The sequence below is a fragment of the Takifugu rubripes genome, chromosome 18 (assembly GCF_901000725.2).
Source record: "Takifugu rubripes chromosome 18, fTakRub1.2, whole genome shotgun sequence".
Classification (NCBI taxonomy): domain Eukaryota; kingdom Metazoa; phylum Chordata; class Actinopteri; order Tetraodontiformes; family Tetraodontidae; genus Takifugu; species Takifugu rubripes.
In genome coordinates this window covers 4,395,969-4,419,760 of record NC_042302.1, presented here as the reverse complement: position 1 = coordinate 4,419,760, position 23,792 = coordinate 4,395,969, and the positions used below count along the sequence as shown (strand labels likewise).

General features: G+C 46.9%; 1 protein-coding gene across 2 annotated transcripts; it reads right to left on the bottom strand.

The window, feature by feature from the left end:
• Positions 1–8,314: 8,314 nt before the first annotated feature.
• LOC101071687 (ubl carboxyl-terminal hydrolase 18-like) lies at positions 8,315–11,607 on the bottom strand. 2 transcript variants are annotated; one of them, XM_029825474.1, is made up of 10 exons: positions 11,450–11,607; positions 11,278–11,374; positions 10,966–11,108; positions 10,817–10,896; positions 10,313–10,447; positions 9,902–9,997; positions 9,665–9,826; positions 9,457–9,594; positions 9,324–9,367; positions 8,315–8,698 (listed from the first exon to the last, which is right to left on the bottom strand). In XM_029825474.1, exons 1-10 carry the CDS (start codon positions 11,493–11,495, stop codon positions 8,629–8,631), a joined length of 1,011 nt encoding a protein of 336 aa, XP_029681334.1. In that variant the 5' UTR covers positions 11,496–11,607; the 3' UTR covers positions 8,315–8,628. The 2 variants fall into 2 exon arrangements, with proteins under 2 accessions (XP_029681334.1, XP_011611603.2); XM_011613301.2 differs by having other exon boundaries at positions 9,457–9,588.
• Between the last annotated feature and the right edge of the window lie 12,185 nt (positions 11,608–23,792).

Sequence of the window (23,792 nt, the reverse complement as noted above, 5' to 3'; positions counted from 1 at the left end):
TTTCAGCCATATAACACCAGAGCTGTCTGTTTGGAGTACTTGAAAGACTGGTCTACGTAGGAGGAGGGATACCAAACACAAGGAATTCCAATTCTGTGTCCTAACTTGTGTACCAAGCTCAGTTAGCTCTTCTCTTTAAAACTCTACATGATAATCGATTTTTTTTTACTGGCAATATTCTGCTCCAGGACTGTGAAATTTCTAAAGCTAGCTAACTTTTGGTAGCTCAAATCAAGAAGTTTTACCGGTTGGAAAAACTAACAATGTCTCTGCATCAGCCATATTTTCACATTACCATTTACTGCCCCCTCTGGTTAGGAGGGTTACAGCAACTTCCCCTTATAGGCATCATTTGATTGCTTACAACGACGACATTGATGCTACGTCTACTTGGAAAATGGAGGAAATTTAACCATCATCATACTTTGCCAGCCTGCATCGGTCAACACAAACAAAAAAATAAATCACTTTATAACTCATTTTTCCCCCCTTCTGTTCACTGGCCAACAGCTGAAACTCATTTCAAAATAGCAAAAAAGTCGTGTTTGCCATGTTTTACCAAAAGCACAGTACAACGTCTAGATCTCGGCTGTCTCGGCTGATCTACGACGCAGACCGATGCCGCTTCCGTGAAACGGACTTCCTGCGTTTTTCCTAGCGGCGCACCGGCTTCTGGATCGCTCCCATCACACACTGATGAAGTGGGGGCAAATTAGCTCCAGTAGCCCCTGCTGCAGATGTCACATGCTGCTGGGGCATTCTTTTGGAAATCAGCAGTTAGGCTAAAAATATTGGTAAATGACACTAATTGGAGCACGGAGGCCTTTTATATTTTCAGATTGATTGAATTCATCTGCAACTCTGGTTGAATCTAGAACTGGATAAAGTACGTGACCAGTATCGAGTCGCTTTTAAACACAAACGCACAAAAGGAACTTTTGTTTCCATAGCGACGTACACCTTTATGGTACCCGAGTGTTGATATTTTTTTCATTCTTAACCCACAGCCTTTGAGTTGTGCCGCAGCCGTGACAGGAATAACATTCTCACCCCGTTTGGTGCTCAGTGTGACTTTCTGTTAGGAACTTCCACCCATTTATCTGTCACTAATGTGGGAAAACAAAAGTGGATGCAACAGAAAGGCAGACGGGCACGTGCCAACATGCTGAGCACTGCACCCTCTTTTGATACTACAGGAACGCATGTTTTCCCACAGAGGCTCTAGATACCAAACATGCTCTCATAACTGTTCTTTTAGTGATAACAGGAGGAGTTTATGTAATCCTCTGACTATGTAATCAGAAGATCAGTACGCCTGGTTTTTTTTAAATGAAGGAATCAGATAGCAGGAAACACGGTGGCATGACTGATCTGGCTCCATAAAGACTTTATTTGAAGAGGTCTCCATCAGTTGTGTGTGGGACTGCCCTTCCCCTCTTTGGCCCTTCAAGCCCTAAATGCGATGAGATGCTTTTGCACATCGAGCCCTTCCAGATGTTTTATCTTCTAGTCGTCATTCGCATGTCACCAGCCTGGTCCTGCTCGAGGTTTATCGGGGTCCAGGCTCCTGGTTTCTGTAAAAGCCCCCGGAGACCATCGTTATTGTCACAGACGTAGAAAAAAAAACACTATAAAAAAAGTGGAAACGACTGAACTGATTCACCGGCTGCAGTGCTCCGCAGCCCCAGAGGTGCGACAGCTCAGTCTCTCTGGAATGGAACTTTGTGTGGGCTGAGAGCCTATTAACTCAAAAGGCTTGGGCATGAAAATGCATTCGCAGCGTCGCATCGGGGAGAACAAGGCGTAGTCAACCAGATGACTACAGCGGCGGATTGTGCGGCAGATCAAAGAGGGTTGGCCCGGGGTGCTTTATATCAGATTTCATTTTGTGCAGAGGCCCTTCATTCATTTCTGACATTTACAGTTGGACCGGCGGAGCCCCTCTGCGAGGCCTCTTGGCTCCCAGTCTGCACTGAGGCCCCAGCAGCCACTCTGGAAAAACCCGATGCATCTGACTCGCATTGACTGGCTCCACTTGTGTGTTCCGTTTGGCCTGTGCCGCTGGAGGAGGAGAGCAGGCCAATTACCAGCCGCCGTTTTTGAGAGCAACATGATGTCATCCCCCTGCTCTGCCATAACAGGCTGCAGATGAGAGGGGGCGGAGCCTCTGGGCAGCCTTAACACAAAGCAGGAATGCATAAAACCTGGGATTAAATATCCCCTGAACATTAAGGTTTTTCCCTCATCTAGACTCACCTTTAAAAAATGCCCACTGCCTCCTTCACAGATAAAATCTGACTCAGAGTCAGAGCAGCTGGTTTGAATAAGCAAATTACTCCTTAAAAAGCAGTTGTGATATCAGACGTGAGGGTCGATAAGCAAATAAGAAGAAAAAAAGAGCAGAGCCCTGATTAGCCGTTGAGTGTGCGGTGCCCTTTCATTTGCAGTGACACTCCTTCATTTTTAAGAAAAGTGGCACCCAGTAAGAACCCCCCCCCCCCCCACACACACACACACACACACACGCACCACACGCTCATTCACACTCCAAACATGCTTGCAAATCTCCCCGGGCTAAATGCTATCCCAGAAGGCCTTGCATTTCCTAGGAAGTCTTCCAGCCACATCAGAGAATCCGAAAAGGCATGTGGGCTGCAACGGATTGACTCTCATTTCCTGTCATACTCCATCTCCATCGCCCCACAACCGCACAGCGTGCATAGGCTCTGGAATGACATATAGCCCCAGTTGATAGCACACCGCGGCACCAAGTGTAAACAAAAGACCGTTTTTTAACTGTTTAGGTGTTTCGGCGATGTTATCTCTGTGAGAAGAAAGACAGGAGACCAAGCTATTGTGGGAAAAAGAAGGCTTTATCGCTAACTATCGGCATTCATGCAGGGGAAGAGGCGTAATTTACAGGTTAAACAAGCTGCTAGTTATGTGTGAAATGTAGACACTTTAGCATCACTGTTGCTTGTCGACCAGATGGTACTCAGATGGTTTTCCTGTTTGGCAGCAGATCCCTCAGTGTGTTTCTCTCTCAGATGTGAAGATTAAACCTCAAGGGATTCTCCGTGTTGCTGGCAACTTTAAGGGAGTTTATCTTGCAATTCACAGTTCCTTGTGGGTAAAAGCATCTAGTGTCAGCTAAGCATATGTTAAGAGTTTTGCAGGGAGGTTAAAATGATGAGTTAGCCCTGAATGATAGTGCTACTTTGCGAACAGTTGAGAGGTATCACGAATTTTAGAGACCTTCCTGGTATCATGTATTTGCATAGGTAAGGGTTCAAAGATGTCACCCCCCATTCGTACTAAAGTGACTACTCAGGATCAGGACCCTATGCTACATGCTCTGCCATCTTGTCTACTATGATGTCATTTAAAGTATGGGCATTAGCATACAGGAAGTAGAGCCGTTGTGGACTTTAACAAACTTCATTTTCCACTCTTGATGTTTTAGGGTATCAAACAACCTGTTCCAGCAATAACTTGTGTACCTTCCCCGTGACCCCCAGAAGGGATAAAACGGTCAAGAAGAGGCAAGAAATAAACTGTTGATCATCTCTCGTTCAAGCGTGTTTATGGGTTTGTTTTGTTGTTGTAAAGACATTTCAGGACAGCACTGTCGTTGCTAAACTATCCGGTAAAGCAACTTTTGTTGTTGGCGGATGTGACAATAAATTCCTCCCATAACCTGAACGAGATGAGGTTCAGATCGCACGGGGGAGGGCGACCAGAGAAAGGTCCAGCTCTCCACTTTGGCACTATAGAGGCCGTATTTTAACAAATTTACAAATTATTTCTCGACATTTTAAAGAAATAATCCAAATGATCTCATCCTCCGCCAATCGTAAGAGTTGCGGTGAGGATACAATGCTAAAATACCTCTGTTATAATTGGCTATATGGAGTTTGATATCAAGGTCCAATGTTTGAGGTTTATGACCTCTGGGGGCAATCTGGTTGAACATCAAACTGAAAACCACAACAATCAGAATATAGTTAACAATCCGTTGGGTAACAGCTTAACCAAAAGGTAACAAGACCAATGGGATGACAGCTATTGAGTTCTATCTACATACAATATCACTAACCTTGTATAGTTTGCATAAAAAGTTAAATACTTGCTTAATTTTCTTAGACAATCAAGTGTTTTTCGCTTCTGTTGCTAATGACTGTGTACTCTAGATCTGCTGCTTCCTCCCCCCACTGCAAGAACAGCTTTTTATTTGCCTAGTTTGCTCCTCAGGCCTGTAAGAGACCAGTATTAAATAATAACCAGTATAATAACCATAATAATCCAACGGTCGATTTTTACCATATTTTGGCCTGCAAAAACTTAAAAAGTGGGAGCTAAATCATTCTGCGGGTGCAGAGCAGGTAGAGCAGGTCCTCTTCCCTGAAAGCAGCTAACAAAGCTAGCTCAAGACCAAAGCTAACACAGGCAGGTAAACTGATCTTCAACTGCTGCAAATTTGTTCTCTGCAGCAGTTACGCTACGTCCTGTGTGCCTAATTGTCCATAAATGTGATATGTGATATATATACGACAGCTAGCCTTTGTCTTCCTCTTTCATTAGGGTCGGCTTCTCTGCTGTACGCGAGACCTCTTCCTCGTCAAATTGTCTTAGCATCTGTGAGCTATGCCTCGCTTCGCATTCCTCTGCCATCCAACCTCTGTCCAGCATGGACTTTCCCACAGAACCCTAAACCCTGTGAATGAGAGTAGGCCTTTGTTTCTGGCATTTTTCACCCTGATCCCAGCAACTTCCCCATGGTGGAATGCAACAGGAATGCCAGCGACGGCTACCTGGCATTAGAGAGCCTTTGTAGGGAAACAGGAGAGGCTGAACGAGAGAGCAGGTCACAGAGGTTTCACAATGGAGCGCTCGCTTCTCAAGGTGCCCAACCCACAGTGCCAAGCGAGCCAACAGCGGGACCTTGGTCAAGTTTCTTCATTATGCTGAGGTATCTTGATAGAAAAAAGCAATTGTTAGAACCGGGGCAAGTTTCGCTATGAGTTTTCTCTTACAATACAAATCATTAACTGGAGCGCTGAGGTAGCAAATGATTGGCATGCATACCGAAGCGCGGCGGAAGTGTGTGTCTATGGCAGTTAACAGGTCGTTGCGAGCTTATCTCCTCGGATATCTGGTAGAGTGAGACAGCGGTTCACCTCGAGGTGCAATTCCTTTCATTCCTGTACAGTCAGCGCCTGCTGAGGGAGGGTTTTAATTTGAGGGGATGCCATTTGAAGATGAGAACTCATTGCGATATGATCTGGCGACGTTTTTGATGAGCCTTTTCTCCCCCAACGAGTCGCAACAAAGTCGATCCCGGCGTCCGTTTGAATGGCAGCGGTTCGGCAGCGCAGCGCAACCACACAGCAGACGTGTCACATCAAAGGACTGAAGATATTTACGGTGGTGGGGTCTGCGGTGGGGCCACCGGTGTGGAAGCGCGCAAACATGGAGGGGAGCGTGTCAGCGCAAGAGCACCCTTTTTGGCCACAAGCTAGCAGACTGGAGTGTTCGAACCCCACTAGTAAAGGTTATTTCACCGGTAACCTGAGTAGATTCCGAGACAACAGCCGATCTCCGAATCCTGGGTCTGATGATAAGGAGCTAAGACAAGGTGCGAAGTGAAGGCTAATGACAGACCCATGGAGGCATCGGGTCTTGTGCACCTGCATGTCAAGACTCCTTTTACAAGGGGGCCCCTGCTTGGACCCCTGTGACAACATCAGTAACGTGCTCATAGGTTGTAAATATGGATGACCCAGAAATGAGCCTGGATTGAAGACACAGCATTAGCCGCTAAAATGCAAATTTCAGCCGACCAAAATGAATCAGGCTCAGCTCCGGTTCAGACTTTTTTCCCTCACTTTGTCTTAGAAAGTCCAGCAGATGTTCCATTTATTATTCTCACACTGCCAAGAATCTCAGGGAGGACAGCACGTGAGCGAAGACGGACCTCGTGTTGACCGGACTCCTTTTCTCCCACCGTGGTGGAAATTTTATGAACTCCACTGGGTGAGAGATAAGGCTTTTTCTCCCCCAGCACAACTCATACCACAAATTCCAGCAAAATCACAGCGGTATATTCACCCACGTGTTAATATCCACAGGTAGCAAACACATGAGGGATTGCGCCGTAGCCAGACGCTTTGTGATATTCCAGGGTCAACGGTTCAATTGTAGCTAGCTCTGACAAAGCAGCGCTTCTTCATAGCTTCAGCCAAATGTGCTAGCAGGGACTAAATGTCTAACTGGCTTCTATATCACGGCCTGCTTTACCTAATCAGGTTATTCCGTGGAAATTTAGCTTATCTGCTACGAGCTTTTGTTGAAATGGCGCCCGGTTTGCATAGCTTTTCAAAAGATTAGCTTTCCCTAAAGGTGGATCCAGGTGATGGAAACACCGTGTATCTCGACGACATTCATCATAGCAGAACTAAAGGTTACTTGTCCTCTTGCAACTTCCAGACCAAATTTGCATCTCTGGATTGAGACAGACAAGATAGATGCACGTTTGCCTTTGTAGCGTAGCAACATGTTGGCACACAAGTCACGATGTCTTTAATCTAGTTGGGAAAACATGAACGGTGCAGGTTCTCCAACGCCGCTGGCTTAGGTTCAACTTGACGTTCTGGGCCAGCGGCAGTGATACGGGACCTGGTCGTATTTAGGGACACGGAATCTCCTACGCTGCTGCACCACGGCTTCCAAAACAAGCGCCTCATAAAGGGAATATCAATGAAAAGGTCGCCATCGCCGATGATTACCGTGCATGCCGCCGCACAAGGTGTGTTTCTGTTGGCAAGTTTCAACATGGACTTCAAACAATGGCGATCATTCCACGGTAGTTTTCCGCGTCCAAATATGTCATTTTTCAGGTCCCGAGCAGCCACATAAGCGAGCTGCCTTTTTGAAATGGGAGAAGTTGCCCAGGGAACCTTCAGTTGGTCCTGTTACGAGAAACAGACGTCACGTTTGTCAACAGGCCTGCAGTTTGCAGAGCGAAAGAGAATCACTTCCTATTTGAAACCTCATTATATTTAACCCAATAACAGCTGTACAAAGTCCCCCGCATGGCGAGGTCATCGTGAATTCCTCAGCAAAGAGGGAAAGGGAGTTCATTTTAGCCTTGCGTACCACAGCTAGCTAAGAGTGAACAGAAATGGCATTTAGGCCGTGGGATTGCAAATGTAAGCTGGGCCAATGATCATTCATGCAACAAGTAAATAAAACCAAGACAAAGACCTGGTGAAGCTAACTAGCCTCGCTAACTAGCAAGCAGCTGCAGCTTTCACCCATGATCATTAGAAATGTTTGAAAAAGGAAAAGAATGCACACAACACATCTTTTTACCACCTGTGCTAAGTTAGCCTTGTTTGACGAGCAGTTATTCGCTATTTTATGACAAAATTAAAACTCTCAACACTGCTAAAGGCCAAAAATCAAGTTATCTGAAGTAAACAGAGGATATAATTATGGGATTACTCATCACGTAGGTTCACATGAGAACGTAAAGTCTTTGTGTTGGCACGCAGTTATCACCACCACGCTTTCAATTTGACATTTGAAAAGACAGAATTGGAGTTAGCCCGTCACTTTTCAGGTCGGGCCTGATCATTTATCTCTTGTGAAATCACTGACAGGCAAAAAAGGGAAAAATTTTAAGAGTCGTTGTCAAGTTCCATTTTCTGCTGGATGCATCAGAGCACCACGCTCACCTAGTAACTGGTAAACACATGTCAACAATGACTAAAAAACATTAATAACGAGGCTCAGAGCGTCGAAGCTAACGGCGCTGCTATCAATCTGACTGATCTGAGTCCATCTGCTTCCTAGGTGACTTTATTTCCTTTGATTTCTTTATTGATTTATGTGATCTATGTAGCATGACTCAATCAGAGAGGACCATAAACTGACTCATAGAGCTCAGCAGCGCAGAGCGGAAAGGGCTTTGTTTGTCATTTAATCCCATGTCAAACCTTGGCCTCCCTTATGCGGACCGCAGTCGAGGGCGGGGTTGAGTCGGACAGGTGGCGAAGTTTCATTCATCCGCTTGCTCAGGAAACAGCAGTCATGTCTCCTGTGAGTGGAGGATGCGTTGGGGAGGCTCTCCTTCTAGCTACAGGTATGTAAAATATAGTGACACCTGGTGGTGGGAGTTCACATTGGAAGAAATTTATTTGGGCCCTCAAGCCCCTCCCCTTTTAGCAGTATTACATCTATCTGTTAAATGCTGAAATAAGGGGCAATAAGGAGCAATGCTCCACGCAGCTAACTTGTTCTTTGTTTTTCACCCTTCTGCTTGCTGGCGATGAACGACATGCGACCCATTTCCTGAAACTCCTGCGGGAGACTCATCGGTCGCGCTGCCGTGTCAGTAAAATGAAGTCCGTGTCCTGTGACAGATCCCCCCTCCCCCAACACTGAATAGCTGTGCTAAGCATTGACTTAGTGTGGTCAAAGTGTGTGTGGTCTGAAGAGCAGACCAGGGTTTTTACCGCCACCTGCTGGTGCTCCTACGGAAAGAGGCCACTCAGAAACAAATATAAAGCAAGTATCTCAGGTTTAAATAATTATATTTGCATGTTTTTGGTACTGCACATGCTCCAATCAGGTGGGGAGTCCAGGCTGCAGCCCTTCGCTGGGTCCTCTTCTGTACATCAGCATGTAAGCTGTGTCTCTGTAAAGAATAATGGACAAAAACATTATTCAGATAGAAAAAAAGGAATAAAAACCAGGAGCGTAACAACTGGGCGTCCCAAAGGACGACAGAGCGATGCGGCAGAGGCGGATTTCCCCTCTTTAGGAGTTCAAAACTTTGTGGCAAGAACATCTTTAGCCTTTAATCTTCGCTGAAGAAGAGACAATAAGGCTTTGTTTCCAGATCTAAAGGAGGGTTCAGCAAGTGGGTGGGGGTGAAAGCCGCAGATGCTATCAGGAGTCCGGCATTTTAGGGCTAGAATGGTAATTTTAGAGAATCCCAAAATTGAAACCAGTGTTTTTATCGCCCTCTGGTGGTAGGATGCAGTCCTCTGAGGACAGATTCTTCCATCATGTGTAAAACCATGGACATTTTCTGCATGCTGATTGTCTGTGAATAGAATCTGCTGTCAATGCTATGCTCCGCTAGCAGAGCACAAGCTAAATTCTTCCAGTTAAATATTAAAAAGGTTTAAATCTTTCAAAGAGGAGTGTGGGACCTCTTAGGTAGCGATTTAGTACCCAGCAAGCATGAAATATTCGTAATATGAAATATTATTTTCTACTTTTGGGCAAAGCGAGCTCAAGCTAAGCTAGGCCCGTACCTGGATGATCCTCCATACGCTGACTTCACTTCCTCCCAGGAAACCTGCGCGTTGCAAAATAAAGTCAAAAATTTGAATCAAAGGACCTTCTTTTCACTTTTCTTTCATCGTCACACATGAACTAAGGATTTACCCGTTTCACGCGGCTGTCGTCGGCGTGATACCAGTGTTGATCGGATGGATGACGGACGAAGGCCGTGTAGTGTCCACAGGAGGCGTTCCCAGCATGCACCACAACTGCGTACAACGTGTAGCCGCAGCCGTTCTGAAGCCGTGAAATTTAACGTGAAATTTAACGTTATGGAATGTTCAGTCGCCAGAGGGTGGGGGGAAAGTCGTACCTGAGTGAAGCTGGACGCGAAGGCTTCTTTAACAACCTCGGAGAAGTCAAAGGATTCCGGGAATGTGACCACGCAGTGCAGTTTTCGGGTTCCGTCGAGGTTACCTCGGAACCTTTTGAAGCTGATGCACAAAACTTGAGGCAGGGAGAGAAGTTTGACTCCCTGGAGAAGATTTTTTTATAAACGTTCGAGTGTCAGTTTTCAAATATCATCACTCTGAGATGAAAAAAGTTTTACCCATTTAGACGGAGTTTGCGTTCCGCATTTCGGACAAAAGCAGCAGTTTTCGCCCTGTAGCTCTTCGTGCCGAAAATATGACGTCAGGCAACCCTCCTGGGAAAGAAGCAAACGTTATGAGGCTACAGGACTAGCTTTAGCACCAGCGGTCTGCTGCCATCGCTATGTGACTCAACCAGGTTTTCTGACCTAGCGGGTACACAAACCTTTCACCTGGTTCCCTCTTGGGGTTTTTTGGCTGGATTAATTTCAGGACCTTTTTTTGAGGGTGATTAATCGCTGTTTTTTTGATAGAAAACTTTGATAACAACATTTTTTGCAGACGTTTGCCGCGTTAGCTAGCTACATGCTACCTCGATTTACTGCATGCAAAGCATCAATTATCGGTTATGTGAGGAAGCCGAACAACACCAGAGAGTCGTGCTCTTCTTTAACAGGCAGTTGCAGGTTGAGCAGGTAGCTGGACTGAATCTGGGCGGAGCTACAGCTGGAACACTGCAGGTGTGTCTCTGTGGAAATCTTGTAGAGATTCTGGACTTCCAGAGCCTAAAAAGAAACAGAAAACTAGAACTAACGAGAGAGAACAACCTTTAGCGCTTTTCCACTATTGACTCTGCACGGTCCAACTCAACACGGGGCGGTAGGATCCCGATGGTTTTCGCAGTGGTACCTCGTATGAGGTTAAAATCGTCTGTACCTCGCTGTTGGAGCAAGGTATCGCTTTACTTGTAGCCGATACACAATCACTGTTGTGTGGTTCGTCAGTGATGTCAACTAAGACCCCCTTCAACATAAAAGTACCTACTGGGCTCTGGTAGCCCGAGTGGAAAAGCCTCTAAACCGCGTGGTGTCCAGCCAAATCGTGCTGAGTCAGCATTAGCGGAAAAGTGGCATTAGCCGTTAATCTGGACCAACCAGAGATCTGTTGTCGATCTGCTGGACCACGGCATTGAGGATGAAGAGGAAGACCTGATCGGCATCGTGCTGCGTGTTACCTGCAAAAATACATCACGTGTCTCCTTCTGCAGCCGTGAGATTAATGCGAGATCATTTGGCAACTTTACGTCGAATTCTGTTCCTCTCCAGGCAGAGGAGGAAGTCTTTGTGGGGGGGCAGCAGAGGACGAGCGCTCTTCATGGCAACAAGGACCCTCCTCAGGTTCAGGGGGATGTTCTCGTCCTCCTCTCTCACTCCGGCTGTTTCCCACCTTTAATGATTCGTAAATCCCAAAAGTTAGCAACATTAGCTAGGTACTGAGGGGTTAATATTGGAGGAACCTGTTTAAATGTTAGTTTTTACATTAATTATTAAGAATTTAAAGAACAGTTTGACATGAACACACAGGTAAGGAGTGATATTGCGTCCGCTGTCCTTACTTGTCCAATAGTTCCGCTAGTTCCCATGTAGCAGAGAAGGCTTGTAGCAACGCATTCACGCAACAGGACAGGCAATGGTTGCTGAGGCCCCGCAGTCCTGCAACAGAGCATCAGAGCTTCGTTTAAATCGTAGAGAGAGAGAACACAGGAAGGAACCTTTGACCGTTCCTACCTGAGCAGGCTTTCCCCAGAGGAACCAAGCAGAATCTGAGAGACATCAGGGCACTTTTGTCTTCACCATCCGAAGGTCTGGAGCTGAGATGTGATAGAGGAATAAAGAGCCCTCCCCTCAGCTGGGAATGAAATGCCTCTGTCACACTTTCACTTTCATTTTGCACCATTTCTCTGAAATGAAACCTAAGAATTGCGCGATTCGAAATTTTCTAGTGAGCAGAATTTTTGGAGCAGAATTCTTGGAGCACTAAGGGACCACGTGGTGGGAAATTTGAGAATTCACGACACTATTAACCAATCCTACATCGCCTTTAGATTTGAGAAAAAGATTCTGTTGGGTAAATTAATAATGATTAATTCAGATTTCTTTTAAATTAGCGTGAGTGCTGACGGTTCAAAAGGTTGACTCATTCAGATGACCTCTAACAAGAGAAAACAAAACGTCAATTAATTGGCAGTAGGTTTTTTTAACCTCTTAAAATATATGTAGTTTCTCTTCATGATATGTGTTTATTACATTTTCTCGATCATTTTCATTTTTAAAGGGATTCAGTCCTCCCGCTGCAGTTACCGCACCCATCGCTAGGGGGCGCCAAAAGACAGTAAGAAGTCAGCTACACGAAGCTTCGTTTTGCGGAGCTCTTTTTGCAAGGGCAAATCTGATTGCTGCAACGTCTCCTCACACGCTGGAGCCGAATTTACATTTAAACTTTAAATCCATTTTAGATAAAGTCATCACCATGTATATATTTAACTTGTGACATTTTTAAATCAATGTTAATGCAGACCCCCTCTGTGGGTGCTTTATCTTTTAATAAATGTCACTGTCAATTTTCATACAACAGCTATTCGGTTCGCGCGCTCCGTGTTCTGACCACTAGATGGAACCAAATCGATCCCATCGGAGCTTGGACGAGTAACCTCTGATCACAGATTGTAGAAATCAAAGCTAATTTATCCTACTAGCGCTCCACCAGCAGCAGCAGCACAACGATAGTGTAATGAGGAGAGCTAAGCTGGGCTGTTGGCCTCTCCGTGGGCAGCCAGCGGCAGCGGGAATCAGGCCTCCAATAATCAACACAGCAGGGGGGCCCAGTCCCTGCTGTGTCCCTTGTTTACTACTGTTTGTTTTCTACTTTACTGCCTCACCTCCGATGGACTGACATTCTGCTGAAGTGGACGTGATTTCTGCAGCGAGGGCAACGTCCCTGCAGAGATCAGACCGTGGCGTTAGCACAGAGCTAATTAAGCACAGCATAGTTGCAATAATGCACATTTATTCAGTGTGAATCCACTTGAAACCCAAACACAACACGCTGCTATGGATGTTTTTATTGGCCGATTCTTGTAATGCGTTTGGCATTTACAATGGCATTTATGACACACGCACACACACACACACACACACACACAGAGAACCTAACACCTGCCTTTCCTCAGTTAACGCCTCTGTTTCTCTAGACCTCCAGTCACACCAACATGGAGGCGTCACACCAGGATACGTTTTGTCTTCATTCACCCCACCCCACCCCCCCCCACCCCCCCACCCCCCCGCCTCGCTCTACATGCAACATGTTTGATGGCAGTAATATGCTCACACACGTGCACAGATAATCTCTGAGTGTGCTCCACAGCCGCACACTCAGAGAGGAAAGAAATAACCGCAAAAGAAGGATGATCATGAGAAGTATCGACCACCCCCTCCACCTCCTGCCCCTGGTTGAGCCTTACTGCCCTGGATGAGTAAACAACAATTTGCCCGGAGTGCCGGCAGCTGAGGATCAGGGGATTGAAGCAGGCAGCAACAAATGCTGCCTTCAACAGAGAGGAAACGCTGCCTAACGAAGCGACGCACTGCTGTTTGGCCAGAGTGTGATTATGAGCAGCTAGCGGCTTATCTGCTGCACTGACCTTCAGGGGAGGTGACCCCTGTGTGGGTGTGTGTGTGTGTGTGTGTGACCAAAGTTGGATAACTTTTGCGACTACAACTGCTAAAATGTTACTACAGTAGTGTTTTTAGATAGTGTAGCCTAGTGCTTCTAGATAGTGTAGCCTAGCTGCTTCCCTGTTGTTGAACTGAGAGACAAAAAAAACGAGACAAGGGCTTCAAATAAAATGTTCTGAACACTCTATAAAACAAGTGAGGGATTTCAGAGGAAGCTCCAGGCTAACACATGTGCGTTTGTGTCTGGCTGCAGCTTTGAAGATTTTTCTCTCCCGTCTTCAGAGTATCAGATAAAAGCGAATGTCGGATTTGTCTGTAGGGATGTTGGATTTCCGACTCGTCTATGATCATACCTGCTGGAGACCTTGGCAGACTTGTAGTTTAGAAGAGTCAGTATTTGGCTTTTTACAGCGACTGTCAAACCGAGGTCACGATGCTAACTCTCAAGCATAGAATAAATGGCTGTTCTATTCGAGGCTAACAGCGTTTTTTTTACGTGACCAAATAAGTGAAGGATAAACGAAGGTCAGTTTTTCATCACAGGACTCCACTTGGCATTTATATCTTTTCCAAAGTTTTGCTTTCCCTTCTTTCCTGAGAACGGCTGTTTTTGTTTTGGCTGCCAAGCGTTTTATCCTCTTTTTTTAGCGTTCGCAAACCAGCCGCCGGATGTTTGAAATAAACATTTGGGAAATCCCAGATGATCGCTGATGAAAACTTTACAACTCAGGTCTCTTGTTTTTACCCCACAATCCCACGCTCCTCTTAGCAACCCCCCCCAAGCACCCTTTGTTACCGTTGAGGACCCAGAGAGAACATCGAGCCGATGACAGATTTGACTCATCTGTTTCTGAACTCGCCTCACAGCCTGCGTTTTTTGGTCAGAAAGCAGTCAGAAAGCAGTCAGAAAGCAGTCAGAAAGGGCTCTCTGGTACTGAAGGGCTCTGTTAGTCACAGTGTTAGCGGCCAACGTTGACTCATCCCCAACACATTTAACCCTGGACTTCAGCCCTCGCTGCACACAACCTTTGTCTTGCATTAAAACCTGCTCCTCTTCTGCCTGTCAACCATGTTTGGCAGCGTAGCACTGGTCATAGACACCCCCCCCCCCCCCCACCCCCCCAACCGAGAGCCCTGGTGTTTCACCCGAGTCAAATCGGGAGGTCATAGGCTACCTCGCACACCCTTCAACCTTTTAGCCCCGAGCACAGGCCGATGGCCGTTGCGACAACCTGCGGAGGACCTGAGGGGATCCCGCTCCTCAGGGGTCAGGCCCGGCCAGCCAGGATCCATTTTAGTGAAAACACACCTCTTGTGCCACGGGGGCGAGCAGATTATCAGAGTTCACGACGCTCTGATTGCAGACACCTTTGAAGTGTGGAGGTTATCTTTCATTCCTGCCACCTTTGTTGTTGTTCCTTTCCCATCAGGATTAAAGGTGCTGCCTGGGCTCCATGGCAACGCTGGAATCGGAAGCTACGTTTACTGAGAGCGAACATCTGGACTCGGATGCTTCATTGGTAAAGAGTGAGTCAACGCATAACCAAAACACTAAAAAAAACGTAACCCAAAACAAAAAGGTTGTCATGCTCTTGTGTGTGTCCATGCACCCCCCCACTCACTAGTGTCCAGTCCTCTAATAAAAAAATAATAACCTTACAACACAAACTATTAAACTCTGAATCTTTTAGCGAAAAACATTTGATAACGACGTCGCTGTTGACCTTTGTTGCTAAGTGGCGAGTGTCGGCTGAAACGCTGGCAGCAGGTGAATTTTATTGTCGATGCCCTCATCGCTTATGTGGCCAACTTGGCGAGTGTCCCGAAACCTGTTGCGCCCCTTTGAGGGATTTGACTCAACCGCTAGTCAGCCTGGCTAAGCTCCACCGAGCGCACGCTTGACTTGGGCCTGTCAGGGAAGAGGCCGTGAAGGATGTTGCACGGGGAGGAATGAGAATTGATTGCCCTCCGACTGCCGCCGCGGCGCCACGAGTGTGCCATCCTCCCACTGTTGCAGCCTGTCATGTGACCTGTGTGCGGAGACCAGGTGACGTGGCTAATTAAACGGAGTGGAAGCTGTTGAAAGGGGCCAGGACACTGCCGGCAGAGAGAGGACCTGACATACATGTGTTCTTGTTTCGACTGAGAGGGGGTTAAGCGTGACGGAAGACGGGGGCCCGGGGTTGCGGCCCCCCTGCCTGGCTGCCAGAGCTCAGTCACAGGGCAAGAACCCGTGGGCAGGAGAGGAGGCGCTAAACGATAACGGTGGGGGCTAGTGTTGATATTAACTGCAATTCCAGACAGTCTACTGCCTGTCCTCCTCGCCTTTTTTTCTCTCCATTTCCAATTCTCCAGCCCGCAGAGAGGTCTAACCCCCCCCGACACCCCATCCTGCCGCTACACGCAAGTATACACACATTCCTACAGAAAGAGATGGAAGCGTGACAATTGGGAAACAACGGCTGTTAGTTACACAAAATGCATTACGGCGTGAGTCCAGGCGGCAGAGCGGAGGAGAGGAAGTGGTAGGATTACACCGGACTTCGACCGGGAGCGCACAGCACCATTTTCTTCCCCCCACTGTAGTAAAAAGTGTCCAGATTTACAAGGCCTCTAGGAATACATATAACCCGCCCCCAGCCCGCCAGATCCCGACAACTCCTGATTTAAAAATAATCCTAAATCTGCACGGACGTATGGAGGTCAGAGGTCCTGGTGATGAGACCACACTGCTTATATAAGATGATAGTTAACAGACAAAAGGGTTTGTTTAAAATAGCCGACCCAAAATTCCTGGAATCAGGCAGATTATTGGAGCTGCTCCATGTTTGTTCCAGAGAACCAACAGGTATCAAATCCCATTTGAAAAGTGTTAGCTAACATTGGAGAAAACAAACCAAAAAAAAGCCATTATTGTCCCTTCTTGGCTTATGTTGTTTGTCAGTTGAACGTTAGCAAATAAGTAGCAATTTGCTTCATCCACTGGCGCATATGGAATTTGATCCGATTAAGGTGAGACTACAAACAAACCGCCAACAAGCGGCACTTGAAGTTGTAAATTATGGGCATTTTCCGCTAAACTTCTTAAGAGAAAATGTGGAAACAGCCCTTAATTTCTCCCCCAGTGGTTGGTTGACGCATTGGCCAGCCAACAAACATGCAGACAACGGAGCTGTTTCATCGTATGCACTCCAGAGATCTGAATTACGTGAATCAGACGGCCTTGAACGTTTCTTTTATAGGCGTTCCCGCTTGTGCCGAGGGATCCCTTCTTCTACAGTGAAGATATTCCTCCCTGTAGCCGTCAGTGCAGTAAATAACAGCATATCCCTTCGCGCCCATTCCAGCTACCGCTCGCTTGATGTATGATTTCTTTTACTGCGGCAGCATCGACTCGGCTCCGGCTGACAACGGCTCCTGTGATCATGGAAGCCCTCGGAAGACGGCTTCAACAGAAACAGGAAGCACTTCACGGCACGGGTCGTGACCCCTCTCACTCAGCCCCATGAGTCAAACAGGGCCCACCCCAGCGCAGCCTGAAAGTTCCGGTCTCACCAACAAGGTGTGGAAGGGTATTTGGGAAGGGGAGGGGGGGGTTCTCCCATCCTTTGTACTTGCACATCTGTATGCGTGAGTCAGGGCTAGAAAGGTGCACATCTGTTGCTCAGTTGCCGTGTAACATTATTACACACAAGAGGGGAATACCTGGACAGAAGCACATCTGCAGCCAATACGAGGCCGTGTCAGAACTCGGAAGCCGGTGTGAGAAGTTCCCGATTTATGGAGTATTCGGCGGAGTTCTGATCACGGCTCCAGGTCAGCGCTGTCTTCATAACACCTGACTGTAGAGTTAGCTGCTTAGTGCTGCTAGTTGAGCTTAAACTGCTTTCCAGCTGTGGGTGACAGACAAGCTGTCACAATGCTAACTAATGCTAGCAAGCAGCAGGTACACACATTGCTAACATCCTGCAAGGGCTAGCAGAGCACTGACTCGGGACTCTAAGGGCTGTTTTTGAATTCTAAGTCAACAGAAATGTCCCAACTTGTGAATTCCAACTCATGAACAAGTAGTTGGAGCTACTTAGGTTTGTTTTAAGTAATAAAATAGAGTAAACATGTTTTTATAGTGCTTTTACATACGTACCATAACAAAATACTGTGCCGTTATTGTGTGACGGTTACTAACAATGCTAATAACAATATGCTAATCAAAGGCGCCTTTTTTATAGTTCACAAATTGTTCACCAAATCAAAGAAAACTCATAATTTCACTAACAAAAATAAAGTTTGCCTGTTTTAATCTTGAATATTTATGAGACTCCATTGGAAAAAAGCCCAGAAAGATCTGTCACCATCCAGGGAGTAAATGCTGTAATGTGACTCAGGTGCTAATTAAGAGCTGACGGGACACACCTGGGCTTGTCCTGACATGTCTAGAGTTTGAAATTTATTAAAAAAAAGTCCTTGGCACATCACTTCCATCATATCTTTGTTCAGTACTTGAGCCTGTTTTCGATTCTAGCGGCCATTTCAAGACTGATGAGAGCTCATAGCCACAAAAGCTGTTGCCAGAACTTTCTGGCCGAAGCACGGAGCTGATGTCATGGGAGCTCCGCAAAGGCTCATGTAAGACCACATCTGATATTTCACTTTAATGGTGGGGTGTTAATAGGGGAGCAGGACAAATATGGGGGTAGGGAGATGGGGTCGTTTGGCAGATATAGCATAGCCGGGCTTTTTGTCCACCTCCGTCCAAAAGATAATCCAAAAACAATCCCACAGGTTCCTTCCACGCTATCAGGCGCCAACATTTTCTCCGCCCTCAGATCAGTTTCAAAACCTTCCTCTGCTGAAGCTTGATGAATTTTTTTAAGATGGCAAAACAGTTTCAGACATTGAAATACTGGCTAGAAAATAGGAGATAAGGTAAAAAGCACTTGAATTCTCACCGTGCTCAGAACACCAGGGACCACATGGAACGTCCGAATACACAGTTTTTACCAGAAAACCCGCCACTGTCAGGCTGTGCTGCTTATGCTAACATTTATTTTTGCTTTAACCGGGAACGCGCATTAAAGGAAGAGTCAGAATTGTGCTGAGTCGGTGCTTCTAGATTTATTTAAGCCCCTCTCACGACCACAGGCCGCCTCACTGTCGGTTGGTGAGTTTGTTTCAGCGTTCGGGTTTTTTTGTGCTATAAAAGTGTTTCAACCTCTCATGACAAAAGCAGCTAAACACAGGGAGCCGTTAGCACACTGGAACTACCCTCACGTCCTTCTGTGCAATCAGATCACCTCTTTATTGAATTTCCATTAATTTTGAGTTGTTGTTTTTTTGTAATTTTTAATTATTATTTTTTTTGCTGAGTCATGTTCTTAGAGATTGGGATTGGGAAAGTGAAATGTTTAAATCTCCCAGGTGACAATGATTTATCAGTTTGGAATTTTTCTATTGAAAGCTCATGTGTGAGCTTATTTCCAGCCCCGAAAATAAAATAAAAAAAAGTCCATTTTTTACTTTAGAACTGTACGTTCTCTGTAATCCATCCCTCCCTGATAACAATCAGCACTTCTTTCCAAACAAATGAGCTGGCTTTCCTCCAGAGTTTATCCCTCGACGGTTCTGGTATTTGCCCATCTTTCTTTTTTTTCTTTGCCAGCTGTTTTCTTTCCTGAGGTAAATCTCTATAAATCAATGGAAGTTAATCTGCTGAGAACATGGTAGGCTCGCTCTGGCTTCGTGGGCACTCTATCTCCATTGGTTACAGAGCATCCATCAAGTCCTCAATGAAGGCTCGGCGGAGCGGTGACATCCCCATCCCCTCTAACCCCGTCACCCCAACCCCACCCTCCTGAAACTACTCGCACCGCTTCATATTCCTGTTGAGAGTTAGACTTTGGACACAAAATCAGAGTTTAGCGATAAATGTAAAACCCTCCTCTCAACACCCCGTTGCATTAGCTTTAGCTGCTCCTCTCTCCTCTGTTTCCGTTCCGATCTTTTGCTCCGTCCCCCCCAAATTACCGTCTCGAGGACAGCGGTGTCTTGCAGCAGCAGAAAGTCGATCTGATTGCCCCGTCATTCATCATGTAACTTTAACTCTCGGGGCACGGTGAAGACTTCTCCGGGTGATATAATGCCCCGGCCGCATGGGTGCAAATCATCCGCCCGCTCATAGCAGGGGGTTTTCGAAATTCCATGCGTGGTGACCAGGGACACCTCTCACCTGGGGAAAAAAATGGCTGCAGCAGCTGTGTACGTAAGGTTGAACGGCATAAATGCGAGGTCAGGAGATGGGGGGGGGGGGGGGGGGATCGCGGCTATTCTGGTGATCAGTTTCAGAGGTGATTGACAAATAAGACGCAGAATAACAACAGCGCGCTTGAACCCGGGATGACCCCGCCGTGTTTACCCAGGTTGTCCTAGCTCCTCCCACTTTCCCCACCAGGCCAGACCTCCTTCCTCCAGCTCCACTGAGCATTTCCCAGGTGAAGACCTTTGTTGACAAGGAAAATATTTCCTAACGGGACGCCAAATGCCGACCCAAAAGAACAAAGAAGACCCCGACTGGCCACGGGTCAGGGTGGAGTAAGAGCAGAGACGTTAGCGCATGGGAGGTCTTCAAGTTTTCAGAAGTTGCTTCGTAAATATCGTGAAATAGCACCAGAGGAGGGTCTTTCTGGGTGTTCTAGGCCGCATAATATAAATGAGAGAAATGATATTAAATAATCTCTTCCATCAAGTTTTTCTCTAGTTTGTAACAACAAAAGGATAAAAACTGCTCGTTCCTCAGTAGAACAGTTTTCTTAAAGGATTTTGAGGTTCAACTCCAACAGAAACAGTTTCTTTTTATAAGTCGTTTCACCTCTTTTGAGGCCAAAAGTGGCTGGGATGCTCTAACGTTTAGCGATGATTTGGATAGCGGCCTTCCATTATGACGCCGCTCTGCGTGTTCCCGTACGGAGCTGTAATCTGGGCCGCGCAGCCTCAGCTGTTGCAGCCTGGAGCTCCAGCCAGGCTGCAGGAGGCGAGTTGTGAAAGCAGGCCAGCAGGGACCACACGGGGTGAGGGAATCAATGAAAACATGTCTGACAAACACAACCAACAACCGCCGACGACTTTCATCCAACCCAGGCTAATAAAGATGCCGAAGAGCGTTACGAGCGGCCTCACTCCTGAATCACGCCACTCCCAGGAAAGCTGAAGGGAATAACAGATCCGAGGTGACTACTTCCCCCCGCAGTGAGTAAAAACTCAAACATCGGCCTCCTCACTCACAAAGAATGTCCAAATGAGCGCGAGGCTCTCAAACATCGGCGCCGCTCTCCTATAACAATGAACTCCTCCGACGGGATGAGCACGCCGTCCAGGCAGGCTTGACCTGCAGCCAGCAACGGAACCGGGTTGGTGGGAAAGCTGGAAAAGGCGCCTAGTTGCAGTTTAAAGTTACACTTTGTGTTGGGATGAGTCGATCGGAATCCAGTGAGGAGCCTCGCTGGAACAGGCCGGCAGGGTGATTAGGGCTCGCAGATGAATGGGGATGAGGTCCCGGCCCCTGTTGGTGTAAACTGTGGGTGGCGCAGAGGTGAAGCAGAAGGTGAGCTTCTCATGTTTGTCCTGGGCAGCCGTGCGGCAGCTGCCGGAATATGTTTTAAACTCTGTTTTCGCTAGAATCAATTCTAAATATAATTCCAATAAACTCCTCTCTACAGGCGGTCTGTGGTTAAGGATGGGGGGTCCGGCCCCACCTGTCCCCACTGCCCCCAGCGGCCAGGGTCAGCCACCAAGGAGGTGGTCTTTGAATGCTCCATCCTCCCTGCCAGCCGCCCCCCACCCCCCCCTTCCAACGCTGAACAGTGTGAAGCAACACATTAACCGGCAGCCTGTCCACATGTCAGCGGTACGAGTGGCTTTAAAAACGACCACCACGCGTCCAGCCGTCTCCCTGTGTGGTCCCGCCGCCACGACGTGTTGTCACATCGTTTTTGTTGTTGTTGTGACCTGTGTCACTGTCAGGAATTTGAGACTGTGTTGACGCTGACGGCTGCGTTATGAGGAGATTGTAGTCCGCCCGCGCTGTGCCGACTGATCACTTGGATTAATCTCGACCCCTTTGTTGTTCTGCTATGTTTGACCTTGCATTTAAGGGCTAATGTCGAAGCATATTTACAACCGAGCTGGAAATTTTTGACTACAGTCCAGAAATTCCCTTTTGTTTCCCCAGTGTCCGCCCTAGCTTAGCAGTAGATCCCTGTAGCAGGATATTTGTAGGAAATGCATCCATATAGTGGACAAGTGAGCTTTTTTAAGCGAATAACGTGTTGGTTACGTGTTAAAAGCTTTTATATGCTACAAATAGCTAGCAATCTGCTAAGATTGAGACGTTTGTTGTTTTCCAGAACAAAGGTTTTTTGGAAGGTAAACTTAATAGTACAGGTGAGGAAAAACTACAAAAAACAGTGTTTTTCAGAGCTCAGAGCGAGACTTAATAGCTATAGGTGCATCAGTGGCATAAACAACGTTAGCAGCAGAGTGATATCACCAACAGCTAGCGTATCTCTTTAAACCTTAAACCAGCAAAGGTTGACTTTCTTCTGCCTTCTTTTTTACAGCCAGCTGGATTAGCTGTCTCGCAGATGTGCTAGAAGTGATAATCAGATCCAGTTTGACATTTCTATTAGCTGCGCCCAGGATGAATTCACGTATTCGTGTGAGAGAACTCAAATATTAGGGAAAATTGTGTGTGGATGATTCCGAACTCTTGTTCTGGACTCGCTTAGCTAATTAGCACATCAGTCTATCTTCAGAATGAAAGCATCTTAATTCACAGAATCCGTTTTATGTTGTTATTTCTGTTTTAATCTGTTAAATATATCACCAAGGTTTAGATCTTTCGGAGCAATGCTGCGGGGGATTAATATCGCAACACTCTTGTGCTATCGTGCAACCTAAGCCCTCCCTACTGTTCCACGCATAAATCTCGCAGAGCGTGACTAACCCGTCGGTAACAGGAGCCAGGACCCGGCGGTCCCCGCGGACTCCGTGCCTGCATGACCGTGTTTTAGGCCCCCCTCCTCCCCAGAACCTCCCTGGGCCCCCGGAGACTCGGTGAAACCAAACAGTGAGGTCAGCTCTGGGCTCTCATCTCATGGCCAAGATTACGCTCGCCGAGGCCGCGTCGGGATTAAGTCATTAAGGCCAAAGCCGTCCTCCAGAAACTCAAACGGGAACTTTCTCCAGAGAAAGAATTTCTTACTTTACTGCTCGCTGACCTTGAATTAAGATGCCTGCCGCCAGAGTTCCTGCCTATTTCCTGCGATAAGACAATGAAATAAAATCGCTCGAAAACGTGGACAGAATTCCCTGCAGGCACCTGCACCGCTGTTACACACACACGTAATGAAACTCGACCTCATAACTTCCACCGCGGTAACATTAGCGTTTTTATTGTATCAAACAGGTGGCAGCATCCTTCAGGATCACCGGCACGCACGGCACCAGGCCTGGGCCTCGGTGTGAAGGTGAACAGGAAGATGGTGGAGGAACACACACACACACACACACACACACACACACACACACACACACACACTAATCAATGCTCTATTACCGTCTCCTGTGTTTGGACAGTAACGTTAGTCCGGAGGGTCTTGGCGTGGAGAGCAACCTGTTGAGAATAATTCATGCCGGTGTCAAAAGTGGGAATCTTGGGATTCTCTTACATTTGAAGGGCCACACACACACTTTCGGATCCGCGCTGTTCTTGCCGCATCACGGTGACCCGACTATAAATCTTGTTTAATTTCGGTCCACGTCAGACAATCATAAATATCGCACCCTGGATGGGGGGGCGGCCGTATAAATCCTGACAATCCTCGATTTGGGAAATCAACCCCATTTTCGTCTTTGTGTCCTTTAAGCAGAAGGTCAGTTTGTGAAAATGCGGCAGAAATCCAGAAAAAGCTCTTAAGTAAAAACCTTTCGCGTTGCGCCAACGCCTCCTCTGGGCAAATCCTGAACCAAAGAATGTTTACGGAAACAGTTTTGCTGATCCGGACTGGGTCCAAATGTGGGTCTCGGGTAACAAAGGCCGAGCCAGACGTGGTGGTGTTCTTTACTCGCTGCAGCTTTATAGCTATCGTGTTATTGCCGCGCGGGCTAAGCCTCAGCGCCCACGCTATCTGTTGTTTTAATGATGGCGCCCATATAACCAATTATACAGCGCAGCAGTGCCTCCTCTCACTCGTCAACGCTGACATTCATCAATATCCCATTAGTCCCTCATGGAGCCACAGACTTTGCCACCCGGCACCCAACCCCCAACGGAAAAATCTCCTGTTGTTGTTGTTCAAGAGTCCAATTTTCATTGTAACATAAGACGCTTTGTTCTTGGCTT